The 21,599-nt window shown below is 39.7% G+C and overlaps 1 protein-coding gene across 1 annotated transcript; it reads left to right on the plus strand.

Moving 5' to 3' along the window:
* The first annotated feature begins 2,402 nt into the window (after window positions 1-2,402).
* On the plus strand, window positions 2,403-21,448 carry hrh1 (histamine receptor H1). The gene is made up of 2 exons (XM_036560144.1): window positions 2,403-2,504; window positions 19,756-21,448. The coding sequence occupies exon 2, from the start codon at window positions 19,847-19,849 to the stop codon at window positions 21,446-21,448; it is 1,602 nt and encodes a 533-aa protein (XP_036416037.1). The 5' UTR covers window positions 2,403-2,504; window positions 19,756-19,846.
* The last annotated feature ends 151 nt before the right edge of the window (window positions 21,449-21,599 follow it).

The raw sequence follows: 21,599 nt of genomic DNA on the forward strand, positions 1-21,599 counted from the left end.
GACTTTGTCTTTATGACATAAAGTGAAAAGTACTGATTAATTAAAGCATTCATCCTTATATCGTATATTAATCAGAAGTATTTGTATGTATGTAGTTTGTTGTACTACATTAGCTTGTTAGCGTGTTAGCTACCATAGCAACAACCACAATGCAACTGGCTCCATTTTCTCTTATCAGTTCACTCACAAGTTTCATGCCACAATTGCAAGAGGCGGGGCCTTTCTGGTGACATCGTAACACAGCCTTGTAAGGACTGTTCCATTTGTGTGACCACTAGGCTACTAAGGAGGAGTCTTCACAGTACAGTCCTACCAAGGACCCACACTACCTCGGCTACAGACTAGGCTTTGGAACGCAGCTGCAGTCTGCAGTTTCCCTGATAGTAACATAACTACCTTACTAACTGGGCAGCTTCTAATATTACTTAATACAGAATAATAACTATATAACAACATTCCATATAAAACTCAGGGGACTTGTGTAGGTCCACCAGTGGTTTTGGATAGTAAATAAAATGTCTATATTTGTGCTGTAGTGTTGGCGACCCTTGGTTCCTATCGGCACCACTGTAAAGAAATCTGAACCATTTCACACCAAACCACTCTGAATGACTTTGTTCACATCTCAACGACTTTATAATTTAGCAATTTTCAAAATTTTTAATACCACCCTTAATGTAAAGTACTTCAGTTATTAATTTGAAAGCTTCATAAAAATATCAGTATTGGTACTGAAGATTTCAGTGTGAATGATCAATGCTAAACTGGTGAAGGCTGAGAAGACAGATATATGCAAATTATTTTTTGTGACATCACATAAACAATGAATTCCATATATGAAATGGGGGGGGGTGAATGGTTTGAAACTTTAACAATGTTCACACACCACATCAAACTCTTTTACTTCAAAGAAATGAGGAAAAATCTCATTTCCATGAAATGGGCTGTTTAAGATTTAAAGTGTGATTCTCCTCTATGTAAATATGTGCCATGGTTCGTCGTCAAGGACCCTTCTCCTACTTTCATACATATATTCATTCAAATGAGCTCACAGGGGACCCAATAGAGGCTGACTAAAGCTAATGTTATTGTTTGTCCCATTGAGCATGACCTTCAATGTGAAGTACTTCAATTTGTGAGTTCAGATCATGCCTTCAACATGGTGGTGGTAGTATGAGGGAAGATTGGTTGAGGGAGAGAATTCTGAGAACTTGGGCTGGAGTTCTGGGCAACTTCTACCTGTAAAGAGAAGGCCAGATCCCCCTCATAGCTGTAGCAGGACTGATGCAGGACTAAGGAACAGGGAGGAGATGGGGTGGCAGTAGGGATTGTGAACGCTTTGTCACGGGAGCAGAAGGTGAGGATGTGAATTTATGTTAGATTGGAAGAAGGAGGGGTTTCAGCCACCCCCCCCCCAAACTTCAGTTATAACATAACTACATATATTCATTTTAAAGCTTCATAAAAATATCAGAATTGGTACTGAAGATTTCAGTATCAGTATCGGTACAGTCTTAAAAATGATTCTTCATTGTCTTTATTAAAGACAATGTTTATATGGAACCATGAACTCTCAAACAACCCTTTGCATGCTTAAATGGTTCCATACATGGTGAAACGGTTCTTCAGACTGATTGAGAATGTGTTGTATATGGTTCTATATAGCACCAAAAAGGGTTCTACTATTGTTACATACTTAATAAAGATACTTCTTCAGTAAAGAAACTGGTTCTATAATAGGACCATGCACACCTACCGAACGCTTTGTATGATTAAATGGTTCCCTACATAGTGGAATGGTTCTTCAGGTTGATGGAGAATGTGTTGCATATGGTTCTATATAGCACCAAAAAGCGTTCTTCTATTGTTACACACTTAAAAAAGATGGTTTTTCAAGGGTTCTTTAGTAAAGAAAATGGTCCTTTGTATCGTGAAAGGGTTCTTCAGACGGATGGACAATGTGTTTTATACGGTTCCATATAGAACCTTTTTGAAATGGGTTTTTGACATCGTACCAATAGCAGAACCCTTTTTGGTGCTATATAGAACCCTTATCAGTAAGGTTCTATACAGAACCACATACAACACATTCTCTAACAATCTGAAAAAACATTTCACCATGCATGAAATGGTTCTATATAAAACTCACGGTTCTAAATAGAGCCATTCCCTTCACTACAGAACGTTTGAAGAACCATCTTAGGCCTATTTGTCACGGCATATGGGAGTTAGTTTGAGCTCAAAAAAGGGAGAATCATGTTCTAAATGTCCTGTTATTTGGTGAAATGTTATAAGAAAAGGACTGGCCAGGTTGGTGGTCTTGAGGAGGTGTGTGTGTGTGTGTGTGTGTGTGTGTGTGTGTGGAAAGAGCCTTGTGGGTGTGTGCTGCCGGCTCAGCCATGAGGGAGCTCACAGTCAGGACAGTAATACATTAGCAGCCCCTCAGAATCCTGCTGGAGATCCATGTTTTTGTTCTGCGGACTCCACTTCAGGACGCCTGAACGGTAAGGAACCTGACTGCACGCTCACGAAACACGAGCTGCTATCAGTCTGTTAGCTTATCTTTCTGTAAATTATGTTAAAAGATAGATTTTTCACTTGTAGTCGTGTCTGTGAGTGAAAACCTTGAGGCTCTCTGGCTCGCAAAGCTGTTTCCACAGGCGTTCCAACAGGTGGTGAGGGAAGTTCGCTTGACGAGGCTGAAGTTGGCTTCTTATTCGAATTTTCCCGTTCCACCTTAAATGGTGCAGCAGTTACATTCTGGTGCCTGAGGCGCCAGAATGTAACTGCTGCACCATTTAAGGTGGAACGGAAAAATTCGAAAATAGTGAAAATAAGACGGCGAATAAGAAGCTAATTCTCAGCTTTTCGACTCTTTGTTTCGTCTTTTCGTCATGAATATTATTGTTATCGATAGCTTATCGATTATCCCTCACAGATAAAGATGAATTTAACTTAATTTAACCTTTTTTTCCATCCTTCGTTGGAAGCGTGAGGAGAGTTATGTCGCTTCAAAACGTGTCTTTTAAAGTTAAATAGCCATATTAGGCCCATAAGATTTACATTTCTGAAGATGTACTAACCTAACGTCCTTAACTCCACCGTCTTTTCTCGAGATAAAGTTTATTTTTCTCCAAGTAAATCTGCGCTATAGCTCAGTAAAAGCGTGCAGAGCTTTACTGTATCTGTAAACAGTGGATTGAAGGAGTCGCTGCAAGTGTTGGACGTTTACATGATAAATGGTAAAGAGAAATGAGTGCAACAGATTGTCCAGCCTGTTGAGAGACCATCTAGAGCTGTCCAGTGTCCACTGTGTATATGTATCTACATGTATATAACGTGTGCTTTGTAAGCTACAAAAGAGCACATGATTTATTATTTGATCTGTAGTTTATTCCCAGAATTCTGTCTGATTTTGATAAACAGGAAAAAAAAACAATGATGTCAAGATGTTTGACAGGAACATGATTTGGATGCGAGATATTGTTCAAGTACTACAAATAAACAGGATTAAAGAAAACAATAATGTTGACTTCTTCGACACAAACCAGCCACATGAATATGACAAGAGGCTCTCCAGTATTAAAGGTCCCATATCATGGAAAACCACACTGTCCTTGTTTTAAAATGACCTTAAATCATTGTGGTTCACATATGGAAATTAAGCAGCCCATTATATCTATCTATCTATCTATCTATCTATCTATCTATCTATCTATCTATCTGTCTGTCTGTCTGTCTGTCTACACACACACACACAGTATTAAAGGGCCCATTTTCTACATTTTCCTTATATTTTATTCTTTTCATAATTCATAATAGTCATAATTCATTTTCACATCACCATTTTCCATCCTCTCTTTATCCCTTAGAATTAATCAGGCTGTTTTTGTTACTGTGCCTTTAAGACTGATATATGTAAATGAGCTCTGTTCTGATTGGCTGTCCTGTAATGTGCCTCATTCTTAAAGCAGCCCACTCCTTGTATGTTTACCTTCAGGCAAAGCTAAAGTGCTGCAAGCTGAACAGGCAGAACAGACAGTGCTTCAGACAAAGTAGCCACATGAATATGACAAGAGACGTGCGAGTATTAAAGGGCCCGTATCATGAAGAACAGATGGCAGACGAAAACAATGAATGAACTATGAATGAACGAGCTGTTTTTCGCTGATTAGTTTCTCTATGGACTGTATGGACTGGGGGAGTGAATGGTACATTTAGCAATGTTTGCATTTTACATCATATTCTATTCTGTTTCAAAAAAGTGAGGAAAAAAAATTAGTTTTCCGTGATACTGGGATATTTGTGTGAAAAGTTTCACATCCTACTTTGCCATATACCAGGGGTCGCAACCCAAATGTTAAGAAGAGCCATGTTGACCTTTCAGCAAATATCAAACCACCTTAGGAGCCACAACATTTTATGTCCATTTTAAGATCTTGGCTTTAAATATGTCTCAGTATGTGCTGATGTGCCAGTATAGACTAAAAAATATGATCTAAACGAAAAAAAACACTTTGCTTTAAGCTTTAGCTCAGCTATAGTTGCTTTTCTTGCATCTCTGGCAGGAAACTTTTCTGCAAAAGCAGAACAGTTTCTTGTAAAACGTCTCTCAGTGTTTGACTTTTTACGAGGCTGAAGTCGCTTCTCATTCGCCAGGTTTTTGTTCAGATATTTCCTTTCTGTAGAACGGGAAAATTCAAATGAGAAGCTGGCGAATGAGAATCTAACTTCAGCTTTGTGACTTTTTAGTGTTTGACAGTCTCTCATTGCAGATTAAATGTATCAGGAAACAACGTGGAGTGATTATAAATGCAAATAAGTCCATTCATCTCCAAATTATCGATGTTCGTAGTTTTTCTCTTTACCTTTTCGTTAGCTACTAGCTAGCTTGTTGTCTGTGTTGCTATAGTGACCAGCAGTCTACGTGCCAACCTTCATGGTTAAAGGTTGAATTAACATATTATACATTATTATACATTATACATTATATATTAACTCCAGTGTTTAAGACCATTTATTGTTAAAACTGTGTTGAACGATCAGCAGAGCTTTAATTTTACCTACATATCTAATTCTGCTGTGGAGCTGCAACAGGACAGTAAAAGAGCCACATGCAGCTTCAGAGCTACATGTTGCTGACCCTCGCCATGTACCATATGAGCCAGGGACAGGCAAAACAGTGTTTATTGCAACAAATTACATCACATTATGATACAATATGCTTCAACATTTTTATGATACACAATACGCATCATAATATTTAGTTCTTGATTTAAGAATTCGGAACAGACAAAATAGAGCCTGTAGTGCCACAAATAATAGTAATAAAAATAATAATAGTAATAATATTGTTGTTGTTGTTATTTTTATTAATGTTTTCCAAAATGCACTGCACTAAATCTAATGAAACAGGCCTAATTGTGTTCTCTTTATAATGAAATGTGGTTAGTCAGTACTATTGTAATGATGCTGATATCGATGATCCGCTCAGAAAAGCGTATTGTGACATAATATATCACAATAATGATAAAATATTATCATATTGCCCATCCCTAATATCATGTAATGTAAAAAGGTACTGTGATGTTGTATTTTTGCCATATCGCCCACCTCTGTGAGCTACTGTTGCTTATAAAAGTTATGCTGGAACATCTTTTGATATGGTGGAATGGCCTTTTCAGCACGTGGTATAGAGTGTATGAAAGGTCGTTTTGGTCCCACTGTGATGAAATCCTCACTTTGCCAGCACATCACTGCAGAAAAGGTTAAGCAACCTTGCCTAGATGGCCCAGCAAATACCAGTTTTGATTGACTGTGAACTCCTCTAACTCTCCTGCTGATAGACAAGCTGTGCTGAATGTCAAGGCCCTCTGTGCATAGGTGATCAACCTGCTCAATAAATCTTCCTGAGTAATTTGATATCGATTGCCAGTAACTGATCTGCTCAAGTCAATACAAGTCTAAAAGTTATTTGTTATATAATAACAGATGGCAGACACCTCTGGATCCTTTCTCTTTAACCCTTAGAGGTCGAAAGCATTTAGTGCTGTGTTATTCAAGTACATTATTACATGTTTTAAGGCCAAAATAAAAAAGTAAGCGCTACATTTGTTGTAAAGGGCCTACTCGCCTCCTGCAGTGGTGCGATAATAGTCTCTGAAGTGAGAATTTCTGGTTCAAAGACAAGGAAACCCCCCTTTCTGATGAAGTATATTAAAGGTGGGAGGAACCTTTGAAAAACTACAAGCACTGTGGGTCGAGTACATCAGAGTGGGCTGTTCTAATTTTTTTTTCCCGCTAGCTTGCAAATGCAGAAGGAAGCCACATAGCTAACATTACTGCTAGGAAGCTGGATATCACATCTGTACTTATTAGCTTCTACATCAGCTCATTCCTTTACTGCTTTGGGGGGATTTGTATTTCCGTAATGCATTCTGGGTATTGTAGTGAGTGTAATGAGGCTGAGTGATGCAGTACTGCACTACAGACTGTTATATAGCATCACAAATAACATATTAAATGCTAGTTTTAGGCCTGGAAAGCCCCTTTAAAGAATCTGAAATCAGAATAGATATTTCTGAACTTGTTATTTTGTGTTCCTGAATATGAATATGAATCATCATATCGTTTAAAAGACAAAATTCTTGTTTTTTCGTAAACTTTTATAACAGTGTAATGATTTTGTCCCACCTCTAAAACGTCTTTTGATTTTTGATGATGTAATCATAAAAAAATATCATATTAAAGGACAATAACACCATTTTCTAAAAATTTTTGCATAATTCAGACTCTCTCTTTACAGTGGTGGTGATAGGAACCAGGGGTCTACATGACTACAACACAAATATAGCCATTTTTTTTACTATCCAGAAACCACCAGTGTACCTACACGTGTCTTCTGAGGTTTTATATCGAATGTTGATGATGGTAAAATTGTGAAAAAGCTAAAAAAAATAAAAAATTTCAAAATACATTTTAGGCCCAAACTATCATAAACCATTTGATGTAATATCTTTCTGTGAGGAAGCTCTTAGAAGTGGACGTCTGGTTCCTATCACAACCACTGTGAACAATGTTTACATCTTAATTATGCAAAAAATTTGAAAAAGCACTCAAGCAGTTCCCTTGCTCACTTGCAGACCTTCTCTGATACCAAATTTAACTCACAAATACATCACAGTACAAAAGGACAATTATTTATAATTTCACATTCATAATGACTGTAATTACACTCAGCATAATTACAAGTTATGCAGTGAATTACGTTTTGCACTTCTGACTTTGTCTTTTGACTTTGTTCCTTACTTGTTTTAACTAATTTTACCTAATGAAAGTGTCTAATTCCATTGGCAGATCATTTTACTTGTTTTTAAGGATTATTTCTTGAAATAAGCAAAATTACCCTTGTTATTTCTTCAGACAAGTGAATTATACAGGCCTGTGCCAAAAGCCACCTCTGTGTCACGGTGTGCGTTTTAAAACGTCCTCAGACCGCAGAGTCAGGTTTCAGACTGAAAAACATGAGTAAAAATGCATCTAAACTCGTTTATCAGGTGAAATGGGTTGTTTCAAACAGCCACAGAAGAAAAAGGCAAAGTGCTGAGCTAGGCGACCACAAACTTTCAAATGGTAAAGTTTGTGCATCATCCGCAATTCTGTTCCTCCGTCACAGTTTCACAGCCAAATAAAGATGAAATATACCATAACAACAACTTTTACTGACCTGAGCTTTATTATGTTCTTTTATTTGACAAAGTTTAAGACTCAACTTACATGGGATCACTGTGTTTTCTCCTGCGTCTGCTTCGGGTCATTGTAAAAAAGCAGGAAAGCAAAAAGATATGGACATGTATATAAATATATGTGAATTACATTTCAAATACACTGCAGTCCATGCTGAAATACATTCTAGACACAAAAAATGATTTTAGAATATATTGCTATATTAACCAAATACATACATACATACATCATCTAAACCGTTTATCCTTCTGGGTCGCGGTTGGGTGCTGGAGCCTATCCCAGCTGTCATTGGGCGGAAGGCAGGATATATCCTGGACAGGTCACCAGTCCATCGCAGGGCATTAACCAAATAGATTTTAAAATATATTTATTTTAAATGTATGGAGAAATATTACGCCTAAAAATGTACCATACAAAAATAAATGTATGTAAATATATGTATGAGAATAGCCAGAATCCTGTCTAATGCACTTTACTGTTTGATACCTTCTGAAATGAATGTGTATTCCAGTATCTTAATATTAAATATGATCAAATGAACCTTTAACATGACAGAAGAAAGTGTTGTAGGCATTGATAATCTGTGAAAATGCAGTTATGATTTGATATCTTGTTTATTTGAAATACATTGAGTGTGAGTGTCTTAATGTGTACGTACATGGTTAATGCAAAGTCAGTACCGTTCATTCAGCTCATATATATTTAGTTATACCTGTAACCTTCGTTAAAACTACATAAAATGGAACAAATATAATAACAAATACAAATAAATACGTTTAAAAAATATATTTAACACATTTTTGGCCATTTTCATATGTAACAAAAAATATATTTGATGAATACATTTGGAATGTATTTTTATTTATATAGGAACCCCCCAAACCTGGCTGACTGCTGTTATTTTCCACACAGTTACCAGAATATGAAGACTCTGTAACCAGCACAGGCCCACCACCTTCACCACTTGTGGAGTGGCCTGTCAGTCACAGTTCTATGGGCTTTGTAAAGGATGGATATGTGCAAACAGCGTTAAACAGATGTTATTATGATCACAAAGTCAACAGTTTGAGTGGAGCAGCTTACAGTCCAGCAAGCAAAGGTCATGGGAGGGAAGGCCTGTATTTAGTATTCTCACTCACAGTGACGTGCGTGCGTGGAGTGGGTCACTGGGTTAAATCAATTAACAAGACTGAAAATCTGCTAAATTTAATATTGATGATTAGTTTATGTGTAAAGGAGGGTGTATACGTGTATGGAGGGACGACTGGAGTGAACTGATGCTGTTATGAGAAGCTTGGTGCAGCAAGCCAGAGGAACCAAACAACAGAAAAGAGCACAAAAAGACCGAAATCTGTCCTTGGAGGTGTTTAAAGCTGTCAGCAGGAGGAGTAGAGTGAATGTTCTTCAGTTTTGCTGTATTCGGTTAATGGTTAACAGTTAACACAAGGATTTGGGTGGGAGGAAAAAAGAGAAGCCTGCTGCGTCTGCTTAGCACAGCCAAGAAATAAACGGTGCTGTGTAAAACCGGATTTTAGACATCATTCTCATACTGTAAGGTCACTGACGTGCATCAGCTCCAAATGTGTGAGTTGTAGAAGTAGAATCCTTTTAGAATCTGTTTAATTGTGGTGTTTGAGAGGTGCTGCTGTCTGTTGTGATGATCTATGGATCATTATTTGGTGACCTTTTATTGAAAACAGCACAGCATGTGCATCCATTGCATTCAGTGTTGTGCACCCATCAGGTTAAAATGCATGTACATTAAGGAATGCATTAAATCAGATAGCTTTAGGCTGGAATAGCAACCTAGCAACACATCCACCAAACCTGACAGAGACTTTTTACAGTTGAAAGAAATGTTTTTCACTGCATTGAAAGTTCTGCAAAGAAATTAGGCCAAAGGCATCCATTGCAAAGTTTAGCTGTTGGTCATTTTCAGTTTAAGCCATATATAGTTCAGTAAAGTTGGTTTCTTGCTTAAGAGCAGATGCCTTTGCTCGCATTACTTTGAGGGATTATCTGCCAACAGCTCCTGTTTTTTTTCTTACTTAATGACTTGCTCTTAAAGGGATATTCCATCATTTTTTTTCCAAACTTATGCGTAATTAAATAATTGAGATATAAACAAAGTCATTCAGAGAGGTTTGATCTGTAATAGTTCATTGTAGAGACAGCGGTGGTGATAGGAACCAGGGGTCGTCATGTCTACAACACAAATACAGCCATTTTATTAACTATCCAAAACCACCAGTGAACCTACACGAGTCTTCTGAGGTTTGTATTGAATGTTAATGATGGTAAAATAGTGATAAACATGAAAAAAGGTGTTCTTTGGGGACTATTTTAGAGGTGGATGTCCGGTTACTATCACCACCACTGTGAACAATACTGACTTTAGGTTTCTCTAGAATGGAGCATTTCACACCAAACCACTCTGAATGACTGTTTGCATCTTAACCTTGTGATTAAACTCTGCAAGGGTTAAGATCTTAAATCGCCCAACAGAAAATCAGTATGTACATAGAGACAGCCTGGTGAGCTCTCCCATTGGTTAGGACTTCAGCATAGTGTGTTCAGAATGTTGATGTGGCAATATACACTATATGTCCAAAAGTATCCAGACACGTCTTCTAATTAATGAATTCATCAGCTAAATTAGTGAATTGCCAATAGCATGGGACACTCCGCAGCAGCTGCGCATGAACCTGAGGTCACCATGCCCAATGCAACATGTCGAGTAATATAAAGCACTGGTCTGTGGAGCAGTGGAGCTGCTCTGGAGTAATGGAGCTCCATCTAGTACCTTTCGAATGAGCTGCAGTGGCAGTGCCTGACCTCACTAATGCTCTTGTGGCTGAATGCTGTCAAATCCTCACAGTAACGTTCCAACTAGTGTAAAGTCTTTCCAGAAAAGTAGAAAGTAGATTAGTAGAAACACTGGATGAGCATGTGTCAAAAACATGTGGACATATGGTGTATGATGGATGGGCTTGTGGCCGTATGCGTATCAATACAGGCATCGTTGTATACATATATGACCATGAGCTTATCCACAATATATCTATACATTCACTTTTACACAGTGTGTGAACACGAGTCAAACAGATCCTGCATTCAAGTCAGAGACAGTGATGTTTTACAGCGTCCAGTGTGTGGTAAACATTCTAATAGTCAAGATTTACGCATGGTATATTTTTAGAGTTTTAAACGTACATAAACTCAATTGTGCCTAAAAATCATCTCATTAAAAAACTTTCACCATTTTTCTTTGTTTACTTGCTGTATTTTCTTCTTTCTCAGTTTTCATTGGCTGTTGCAAGCTCAAATACAAGCTCAAATATGCTAATATCTTTTACAAGCTTCAGACGTCTATGTTTAATCTAGAGCAGCCAAGCGATGTTCGTGTGCACCAGCATTAGCACAGCACTAACATACTATAAGAAATTCCATAGGATTTGGCAGAAATTAGCATTGTCATAGAGGTAGGGAGAGAGAATATATGAGTGACCGTGTTATAAATATTGCCAAATGACAACTAGAGACCACCGTTCCAGTGTACATACTTTTCCACTTTATGATTGAGTTAAAGGGAAACTTTGAATTTCCATTTGAATTGAATGGTTAAGATGTGAAATGCTCCATTCTAGAGTCAGAATTGTTCACAGTGGTAGTGATAGGAACCAGACGTCTGAAGAGTTCAAGGCCTCTAAAAGGTACATCACTGAAAGTTTTTACATTAAATGGTTATGTATACTCAGCCTGATGTCTGAGACACTGTTTTACAGTAGTTCTGAGATACATTTTGGCCTAAAACATATTTAATCAGTTTATTCTAATCTGCTTATGGTGGAGGGATACATTAAGGTTATTCTAAGGCAAAATAGTCCCCAAAGAAATTTTTTTTTTTTAGATTTGCCACTTTTTTACCATCATCAACAGTCCATATAAAAACCTCAGAAGACACGTGTACGTTGGTGGTTTTGGATAGTGAATAAAATGGCTGTATTTGTGTTGCAGACATGTTGACCCTTGGTTCCTATCACCACCACTGTAAAGAGTCAGTAAGGTTTTCTAAAAATTAACCATTTAGCATCAAATTACTCCACATGACGTTGTTTACATTTCAACCACTGAAATAAGCAGACGTTTAGAAAAATTGGTGGAGTTCCCCTTTAACTTCTTAAACTCTTAAGAGTTTTTGTGTGAGTCTACATTTAAATGACTCACATTCACAGCATATTAGTTTGATAGTACAAACTTAAAAATGATTGTACAGAACAATGAACTCTCAAAGAACCCTTTGCATGATTAATAGGTTCTTTGCATTTTGAAAGGGTTCTTCAGATTGATGGAGAATGTGCTGCCGATGGTTCTATGAAAATGGTTGTATATAGCTCCAAAAAAGGGTTCCTCTATTGTTACGATGTCAAGCTTGTTACAATAGAAGAACTCTTTTTGGTGCTATTTAGAATCCTTTTTTTAAAAAGGTTCTATATAGAACCATACACAGTACATTCTTTGAGTGTTCATGGTTCTATATAGAACCGTTTTCTTTACTGAGGAACCCTTGAGGAACCATCATTTTAAGTATGTAGTTAAGGAATTATTTAGTAACTGTATCATAAGCCTAGAGTTCTAAGGGTTTAAAAAGATCTGGAAAGACTGAAAGAAGTTCTTTCATTTAAGCAATTCACTGTCAAGTGCCTTCAGCCTAATCAGTGTGTATCTCAGGTATCAGGTGGTTTCAGCTGTCTTTTGAACCAGCATGGTTTCTGAAATAAATAAATAGACTGGGTAAATTGAACTCGAAGAAATGTGTCTCCATTGTTAACAAAAAGCCCAAACTACACTTTCCTTGTTAGCTCTGCATCCATCTTCTCATTATATGAGGAGTGATTGCTCCACCTTGTTAACTTTCTGTTGTAAAATTGATCCAGTTAGATCCAAGTTGATTCACAGCCCAAACACGAAAAAAATGCAGTGAAGAACCTTTGCACCATAGCTTGCCGTACCAAATGAAAATAGCACAACATGGCATCAAGATGAAAAGGATAGTGCGGTCAGACAGGTAAGAGTTGACCAATTAGCTATTCCAAAGCAAACGTTAGTTTGGGCTACAGCTGTTATTAAAGTTTCGTTGAGCTTTTTTTGGCCACGTTAGCTGGCACAGCAGTCAGCGGTCACTAATGTCAGCACAGCAGTCATTGATGCTGTGCTGGCATTAGTTCAAATTAGGCCTCTCACAATTATTACATAATCGTCTGATCGCAGATTATTTATCCTGATCGCAATTCATTTTCAGTCATTATGCTGCATCACAACAAGACAGAAACCAGACAAAGCAATTCTTCGAAAATGTATTTGTAGTCTGACTTGGCTTGAATTACCAAGTTTGGCAACTTGAATTACAAGTTAGTTATCTATTTAGCCCACTGAGGCTAGTCCAGCTGAGGACCACTGTGTTCTATTGAAAAATCTGCTCCTCATTGTTTCCTGTATGATCTTGGATGACCCAATGACTTGGGAACCTTTCCATAGGTTCCTTTAATGTATCATTTTGATTCATGGTGTATAAACATCCGAACATATGGAGCATAGAGGCCTGGGAACATAGAACCTTGGGAACATAGGACACTGAGAACATAGAACCCTGGAAACATAGGACCCTTGGGACCCGGGGATTGTATTACCTGAGAACATAGGACCCTGAGCACATAGAATCCTGAGAACATATGACTGGGAACATAGAGGCCTGGAAACATAGGACCCTGGAAACAAAGGACCCTGGGAATGTAGAGTTCTGGGAACATAGAACCCTGGGAGCACAGAGTGCTGGGAACATAGGACACTGGGAACATAGAGCCTTTGGGACACAAGACCCAGGGAACACAAAGCCCTGGGAACAAAGGACCCTGGGAATGTAGAGCCTTAGGAACACAGGACCCTGGGAATGTAGAGCTCTGGGAACGTAGAACCCTGGGAAAATAGAGCCCTGGGAACATAGGACCCTGGGAACTCAAAGCTCTGGAAACACAGAGCCATAGGTACATAGGACACTGGGAATGTAGGACACTAGGATAATAGAGCCCTAGGAACATAGAGTCTTGGGAACACAAAGCTCTTGGAACATAAGACCCCAAGAACATAAAGCCCTGGGAATACAGGACACTGGGAAACATAGAGCCCTGGGAACATAAAGTCGTGGAAACATAGGACCCTGGGAAGATAGAGCCCTGGGAACATAGTCCCCTGGAAACATAGGACGCTGGGAACATAGAGCCTTGGAAACATAGGACCCTGGGAACGTAGAGCCCTGGGATCATAAAGTCGTGGAAACATAGGACCCTGGAAACATAGAGCCTTGGGAACACAAAGCCCTTGGAACGTAGGACCCCAAGAACATAAAGCCCTGGGAATATAGGACACTGGGAACATAGAGCCCTGGGAACATAAAGTCGTGGAAACATAGGACCCTGGGAAGATAGAGCCCTGGAAACATAGGACCCTGTAAACATAGAGCCTTGGAAACATAGGACCCTGGGAACATAGAGCCCTGGGAACATAGAGCTTTGGAAACATAGGACCCTGGAAACATAGAGCCTTGGGAACACAAAGCCCTTGGAACGTAGGACCCCAAGAACATAAAGCCCTGGGAATATAGGACACTGGGAACATAGAGCCCTGGGAACATAAAGTTGTGGAAACATAGGACCCTGGGAAGATAGAGCCCTGGAAACATAGAGCCTTGGAAACATAGGACCCTGTAAACATAGAGCCTTGGAAACATAGGACCCTGGGAACATAGAGCCTTGGAAAAATAGGACCCTGTAAACATAGAGCCTTGGAAACATAGGACCCTGTAAACATAGAGCCTTGGAAACATAGAACCCTGTAAACATAGAGCCTTGGAAACATAGGACCCTGGGAACATAGAGCCTTGGAAAAATAGGACCCTGTAAACATAGAGCCTTGGAAACATAGGACCCTGGGAACGTAGAGCCCTGGGAACATAGAGCTTTGGAAACATAGGACCCTGGAAACATAGAGCCTTGGGAACACAAAGCCCTTGGAACGTAGGACCCCAAGAACATAAAGCCCTGGGAATATAGGACACTGGGAACATAGAGCCCTGGGAACATAAAGTCGTGGAAACATAGGACCCTAGGAAGATAGAGCCCTGGAAACATAGAGCCTTGGAAACATAGGACCCTGGGAACATAGAGCCTTGGAAAAATAGGACCCTGTAAACATAGAGCCTTGGAAACATAGGACCCTGTAAACATAGAGCCTTGGAAACATAGGACCCTGGGAACATAGAGCCTTGGAAACATAGGACCCTGTAAACATAGAGCCTTGGAAACATAGGACTCTGGGAACGTAGAGCCCTGGGAACATAGAGCTTTGGAAACATAGGACCCTGGGAACATAGAGCCCTGGAAACACAGAGCCCTGGGAACATGGGACACTAGGAACATAAAGCCCTGAGAACATAGCTATGCTCTGAAATTGGCCACTTTAAGCTTGCACTTTAACAGCTGCATGAAATGAACAAAAATACTATAATTTTTTTATTTTCAATTATTTGTATTGTTATTATTTATCAGCTAAAACCTCACAGTTGTGACAGGCCTTGTTCTAATGTCGTGTCTAATGTCGACTCGATTTGTACTCCGATGTAGGTCAGCCGAGCAGTTTTGCACATGCAACGAAGTAAAGTAAGGCCCCAGTCAGGCATTGCTGAAATAGAGCCATGGCACAGGAATTGACACAGAAATTAGTATACATTCTTATGATAACTGGGACTTGCACAAGACTATGAGCTAAAGTTATCCTATAGTAACAACAGCAAAATGTCTCCTCATTGCTGTGTACTCAAGCTGAAGCCTCGTCTGAAGTAAGTCTCCAGGTGCTACGGAGCACCTGAGGGCGCTTCACGGAACCTAAGGGTGCTAAATGAAATTCCTTTTTCCACATTTATTTTTGAACAGTGTAGTCAAGGCATCTATAGAACTTTATTGATCTACTTTGGCCTGGAATACAAAGGAACATCTGAAAGACCTTGAAAATGGCAAGATGAAGCGCAGGGGGCTGGCAAGGCTGAGTCCCACTGGGACACCGAAGAGAGTTGGTGTGAAGTGTGAGGGGAGCAGCAGGAGGGACAGATGAGAACTTGAGGAGGTAGAATGAAGGTGACTGTCAACATTTTCAGCAGACAGTGAAGTGTGCATGGAGACTGTTCCTTAGCAACGAGACAAGATCTCTATCTGTCTCTCTTATTTTTACATTAGGGGCCTGTTAAGTTTAGAGGGTAATGTCAAGTGAAATTGGTTGCATTACAATTTAGCAAAATTAGAAAATGTGAATACTGTTTAGACAGATTAGTTCTTCATGGGGAGGTGGAGTAATGTAATTTTACCGCAGGTTCTCTGCAAGGTTCATGACCGAATTATACTGATAAGAAATCAGGGTATAAATTACAGAGGTGGGGCTACTCAATTTACGCACTGCTGTCACACCGAAAAAGTTCCATATGCAAGATGTTTAGCTGCACACAAGCAGAAAACATGTCCAAACTGTTGATTTAATTGCATTTTTGTTTGGTCATTTTTGCGGGGAATTTTGAGCCAGTGCCAATTTCTGATATTTTGGCCCAATCCCATTTCAAATTTTTCCCCCTATTCCTTCTTTCAAGTGTCACCTTGCCCCTTGAAACTGAGTTATGAGGGGTAGTGGTTGAAATCTTCTCCTATGAAATGGGACCCTCAAATAAAGAAGAACATTACTTCATTAACAGCCTACTAGTGGTGCTCTGTAGGTGACCCTGCCAGTCTGCAGTGATAGCAGAGGAGTTCAGCAACCTTATTGCCGGGCTTTAGTTACATTTAGGGAGTCATAGGCCTTCATAGAGGGGAATGAGACAATTATTTATTATCGCCCACCCTTATTTCTTCAGTGATATGAAGCTGAAGTGAGCTATTTGCCAGCTTCTCGTTCAAATTTTCCTGTTCCACCTTAAATGGAGCAGCAGTTACACTCTGGCGCTTCAGGGATCAGCCCTGCTGGACTCTTTAAGGTGGAATGGGAAATTTAGCTAGCTACTAGCAACATGTAGCCCTAACACTTCACCTGATCCCTCTATCTCAACAAAAATCAGGACACCCTACCCCTACATGTGAACGTGCAAAATGGAGGGGTAGGGCTAAGTGGTAGGGGTGAGGGGTGAAATAGGATTGGGCCTTTCTTGTATACCTATTGATGCCAATACATAAACATTTATAAAACGTAGAAATTGGGATTGCATCTACCGATCAGCATTACAGAGAAATATCACATTTTTTGGGGTACAGATGCAGTAAAAGCTTCATCAGAATGTATTTTTACATTCTCAATATCACATTAACTGAAACTGAACAAATAAAATAGGATGAACCCAGTTTTCATCACCATCGTCCAGTGAGAGCAGTAGTGTAGCTTGTCTGTCATTGTTTTCCCACTTTGCTATTGCTTTTGTTAGTGTCTGTCCCCAGTGTAGTCCGCTGAATTACTGATATTGCCACGTTCAAGGTGTGTTTGGGCAGTGAGTGAGACTTAAGACTCAATATACTTTGGTGATAAATTCACTGCATGGCAGTAGCTATAAATGACTTTACAGTTTTATCAACTTGCAATTTAAAAGCAGTATTTGAATAATAACAGTGCCAGCTGGATGGTTAGAAATATCAAACTAGGAAATGCCTGAACAGTGTTAAAAAATTAGTGATGTTAAAAATTTAGTGTGTTACTAATTTATTAATTCATTAAGTTTGACGCCACTACAACTGTGGGACGATCAGAAGAAGAGTCATGCAAGGCCATAATTTCTGCTTGGAAAATGCAGAAAGGCCACCAGAATAGCAACTGTAAATGAGATGCAGGTCACTCCTAGTCGTACTCTTTCTCTTACAATTACTGACAGAAACCCACTCTAATTAGCCCCCAAACCCGGCACAGAATAACGAATAACACATACACACACTTTAACCAAAGAACAACAAGAAACAACATAAACAGTCCCTTTTCACTGGGGCTTGTGTGTCTCATGCACCTCTTCGAAGAGCATTTTGCATTCAAAGTTTCTGTGCTTATGTTGGCAGCACACAATACATTATCAAATATCGATTTTGAATATTGGCCAAATCTAAAGATCCATCCAGTCAATGAGTGCGTTTACATGCACTTAATAATCCTCACCTAATAACTTCAGAAAATCAGATTTTGTCAGTAATCTGATAAACACATTTACATTCACTTGAGTAATCAGATAATGGAAAACTCTGGGTCTACATGAGTCAGACAGTAATCAGATTTCTGCTTTGCAACCAGCCAGTAAACTCACAAACGAAGACGTGACGTAAATGTAACGCAAAACAGCTTTTTTGCCTGAAAATATAAACATACATCATCTAGAAGATGAAGAATATTTAAATTCTTCATTTTGTCAAGCATGCCGTTGGTTTCAGCATCACTCCAAAAGTTTTGTGTGTCTGTTTTAATAATCAGATAACTGCAGAAATCTGATTATGATCAGAGTGTTGAGTGCATGTAAACACACTCACTGTTGATATGTTTAGCAATTATCTGTAGATACCGGTATTTTTACAATATTATCCTGCATCCCTGTCATCTATCAACCTAAGAACCCTTGAAGAACCATTGTTTTTAAGTGTGTAGGTTTGCCAAGTGTCTGGTTTTGGCCCTGAAAGTCCAGTTTTGAGCTCCAGTTGGGTAAAAGCCTGTTAATTAGAAGGATATTGTTTTAAATTCAGTAACACTGAAAGGTGTGTAATGACATCCAGGTTTCTGGTGCTGAGACCAATGAAGTTCAAGTTCAAGAGGATTTATTGTCATTTCAGCTATATACAAGTACACAGTGAAATGAACCAACATTCCTCCAGGACCAGATAGCCTAGCACAGGGGTCTGCAACATGCGACTCTGGAGCCACTCGCAAGACAACAGAATTAGATATTTATGTAAAAATAAAACAATGCTCCTTTGTAGTAAAATAAAGCTCTGCTGATAGTTCAAACACAGTTTGAACAATAAATGGTCTTAAATGCTGAAGTTAATGTATATCTACTAATTCACCTTTTAACCCTAAAGGTCACCATAGCAACGCAGACAACAATCTGGCCTAGCTAGTAGCGAAAAGGGAAAGAGAAAGATTTAAAATGAACATCAATAATTTAGAGATGAAAGGACTTCTTTGCATTTATAATCACTCCAGCTGGTTTCTTGATACGTTTAATCTGCAACAAGAAACTGTCAAACACTAAAAAGTTGTGAAACAGAAGTCAGTTTCTCATTCACCAGCTTCTCATTTGAAATTTCCCATTCCACCTTAAATGGCACAGCAGTTACACTCTGGTGCTTTAGGCACCATTAAAGGTGGAACAGGAAAATTCAAACAATAAGCTGGCGAATGAGAAGTGACTTCAGCCTGGTAAAAAGTGGCTATAACTGAGCTAAAGCTCAAAGCAGAGCAAAGTAAATCTGAGTTTTTGTTTGTCATTTTTAGCCTATACTAGTAAACACTAAGACATATTTACAGTCAAGATGGTAAAATGGACATAAAATGTTGTGGCTCCCAAGGTGGTTTGGTTTTTTTGAAAGGACAAAATGGCTTTTCTTAACATTTGGGTTGCAACCCCTGGACTAGCATATATGAGCATAGCAGTCACTGTGGTAGCAGTGAGATAATCCTAATGTAACATAACCTAATACACTAATAATTAGTACAGAACATGATGGATCAGGAGCTGGGAGCAGTGTGTCCCCTCCAAAGCTGAAATGAAATCCACACCACCGACTAAATCACACTGAATTATGATCTGATTAAAGTTCATGTGATGTCATCAGGACTGTCTGTATATAAATAACCATCAAACATGCATTTTGAGATATTATACTGTTGCTTATTGCTGATATTTTCACACTATACACTTTCATTCATTTCCACTTTGTTTTTCAGGTCTTTTCTTATGGACATGCCCATGAATAGCCAATGTGTTTATACAACTGTCCAGACTTTTGACATCAGGTGACACAACTGGACCCCTCCGATGGAGTCTACACCGTACAGTCGAGTCAACAAAATTCTCCAAGACCACTCGAACCTGAGTTCGACAGCTTATTCAAATGTATCGACCCCCTTCCACCATCACATGAACAATGCGGTGCTGGGAATCCTCCTGGGCACGCTGTCTCTACTGACGGTCATCATGAACATCCTGGTTCTCCTTGCTGTGAGAAAGGAACGCACCTTACACACGGTGGGGAATCTTTACATTGTCAGTCTCTCTCTGGCCGACTTGATTGTCGGGGCAACCGTAATGCCCTTGAACATAGTCTACCTGCTGGAGGACGAGTGGAGGCTGGGTCGTGTTGTATGCCAGTTCTGGTTAGTTATGGACTACGTGGCTAGTACGGCCTCCATCTTCAGCTTATTCATCCTCTGCCTGGACAGGTATCGCTCTGTTCGGCAGCCGCTGAGGTACCTGAAATACCGAACGCGTGGAAGGGCAACGTTGATGATCTGTGCTGCGTGGCTTCTCTCCATGACCTGGATCATTCCCATTCTGGGCTGGCGGATGTTCGCTCATGTCGACAGGAAACCCGAGCTGGAGAGCAAGTGCGACACAGACTTTCGCTTCGTGACCTGGTTTAAAGTCCTCACCGCCATCCTCAACTTTTACATTCCATCCTTCCTGATGCTTTGGTTCTACTCCCAGATTTTCATAGCAGTGCGAGAACATTACAAGCAGTGGGAGAGCCTCACCTGTCCCAGGGTACCGACAGATCAAGACGGAACCGTACAAAAATCAAACCAGCTGCAGAGGACGTTCTACAAACCCTCTGAGAAGGAGAACCTAGCCTTGAGAGCTACTTTTTCTAAAAATGAAGGTATCTTGGATCAGTATACTCTGGAACAGCCGTTCAGCTCGAAGGACACCAATGAGGAGATCGATGACTCTTCTTTGGCCGAGAAAAAACCCAAAAACCGTAAAACCTCATTTTTTAATATCTCAAAACATAAGAGAAAAAGTGTAAGGGAATCGAATGAGATTTCCTCTATGAGCCAGGAGGAGGACATTGAGGACGAGGCATCCTCCAAAGAGCCATCCTTCCCTCTGAGGTTTTTGCACTGTGAGGAGAACGATGAGCTCAAAATGTTTGTATCTGTCAATGACTGCAACGTTTTGGTGCCTAATTCGGTTGCTAATATTTGCGAGATTACGCCCACCGCTGATGTTCACAAGTACACCACTGTTCTCTGCAGTGATGATGTCGCACAGTCACCTACATCGCCGTGGGGACATAGCACAAGTCCACCAATGGACACCAGCAACGCTCTCACACTGAAGCAAACGTGGCAGAAGTTCTGCGAGCAGTCCAGGCAGTGCGTCCAGAACATGCGCGTTCACAAGGAACGGAAAGCCGCCAGGCAGCTCGGCTTCATCATCGGCGCTTTCATGGTGTGCTGGATTCCATACTTCATCACTTTCATGGTCATGGCTTTGTGCAACACCTGTGTTCACCACGACCTTCACATGTTCACCATTTGGTTGGGTTACATCAACTCCACTCTGAACCCTTTCATCTATCCACTCTGCAATGAGAATTTCAAGAGAGTTTTCAAAAAGATATTCCGTATCAAACAGTGATGCTTTTCCATTTCCGGCTCCTGAGCTGCGTCTGTGCAAGCACAGCTCTCTTATGTTGACTTTATGTGCTTTATTGAATGTTTGTGGTGGCCTTGTGAAAAACCTTTGAGGATTGTAGACTGAACAGCTTCTTCTTTGGCCTACTGTGTTG

This window comes from Colossoma macropomum, unplaced genomic scaffold (genome assembly GCF_904425465.1).
Source record: "Colossoma macropomum unplaced genomic scaffold, Colossoma_macropomum, whole genome shotgun sequence".
In the NCBI taxonomy this organism is placed as follows: Eukaryota; Metazoa; Chordata; class Actinopteri; order Characiformes; family Serrasalmidae; genus Colossoma; species Colossoma macropomum.

Coding starts and splice junctions, on each gene's coding strand:
- hrh1 (XM_036560144.1), top strand. CDS start 19,847: ATGGAGTCTACACCGTACAGTCGAGTCAACAAAATTCTCCAAGACCAC.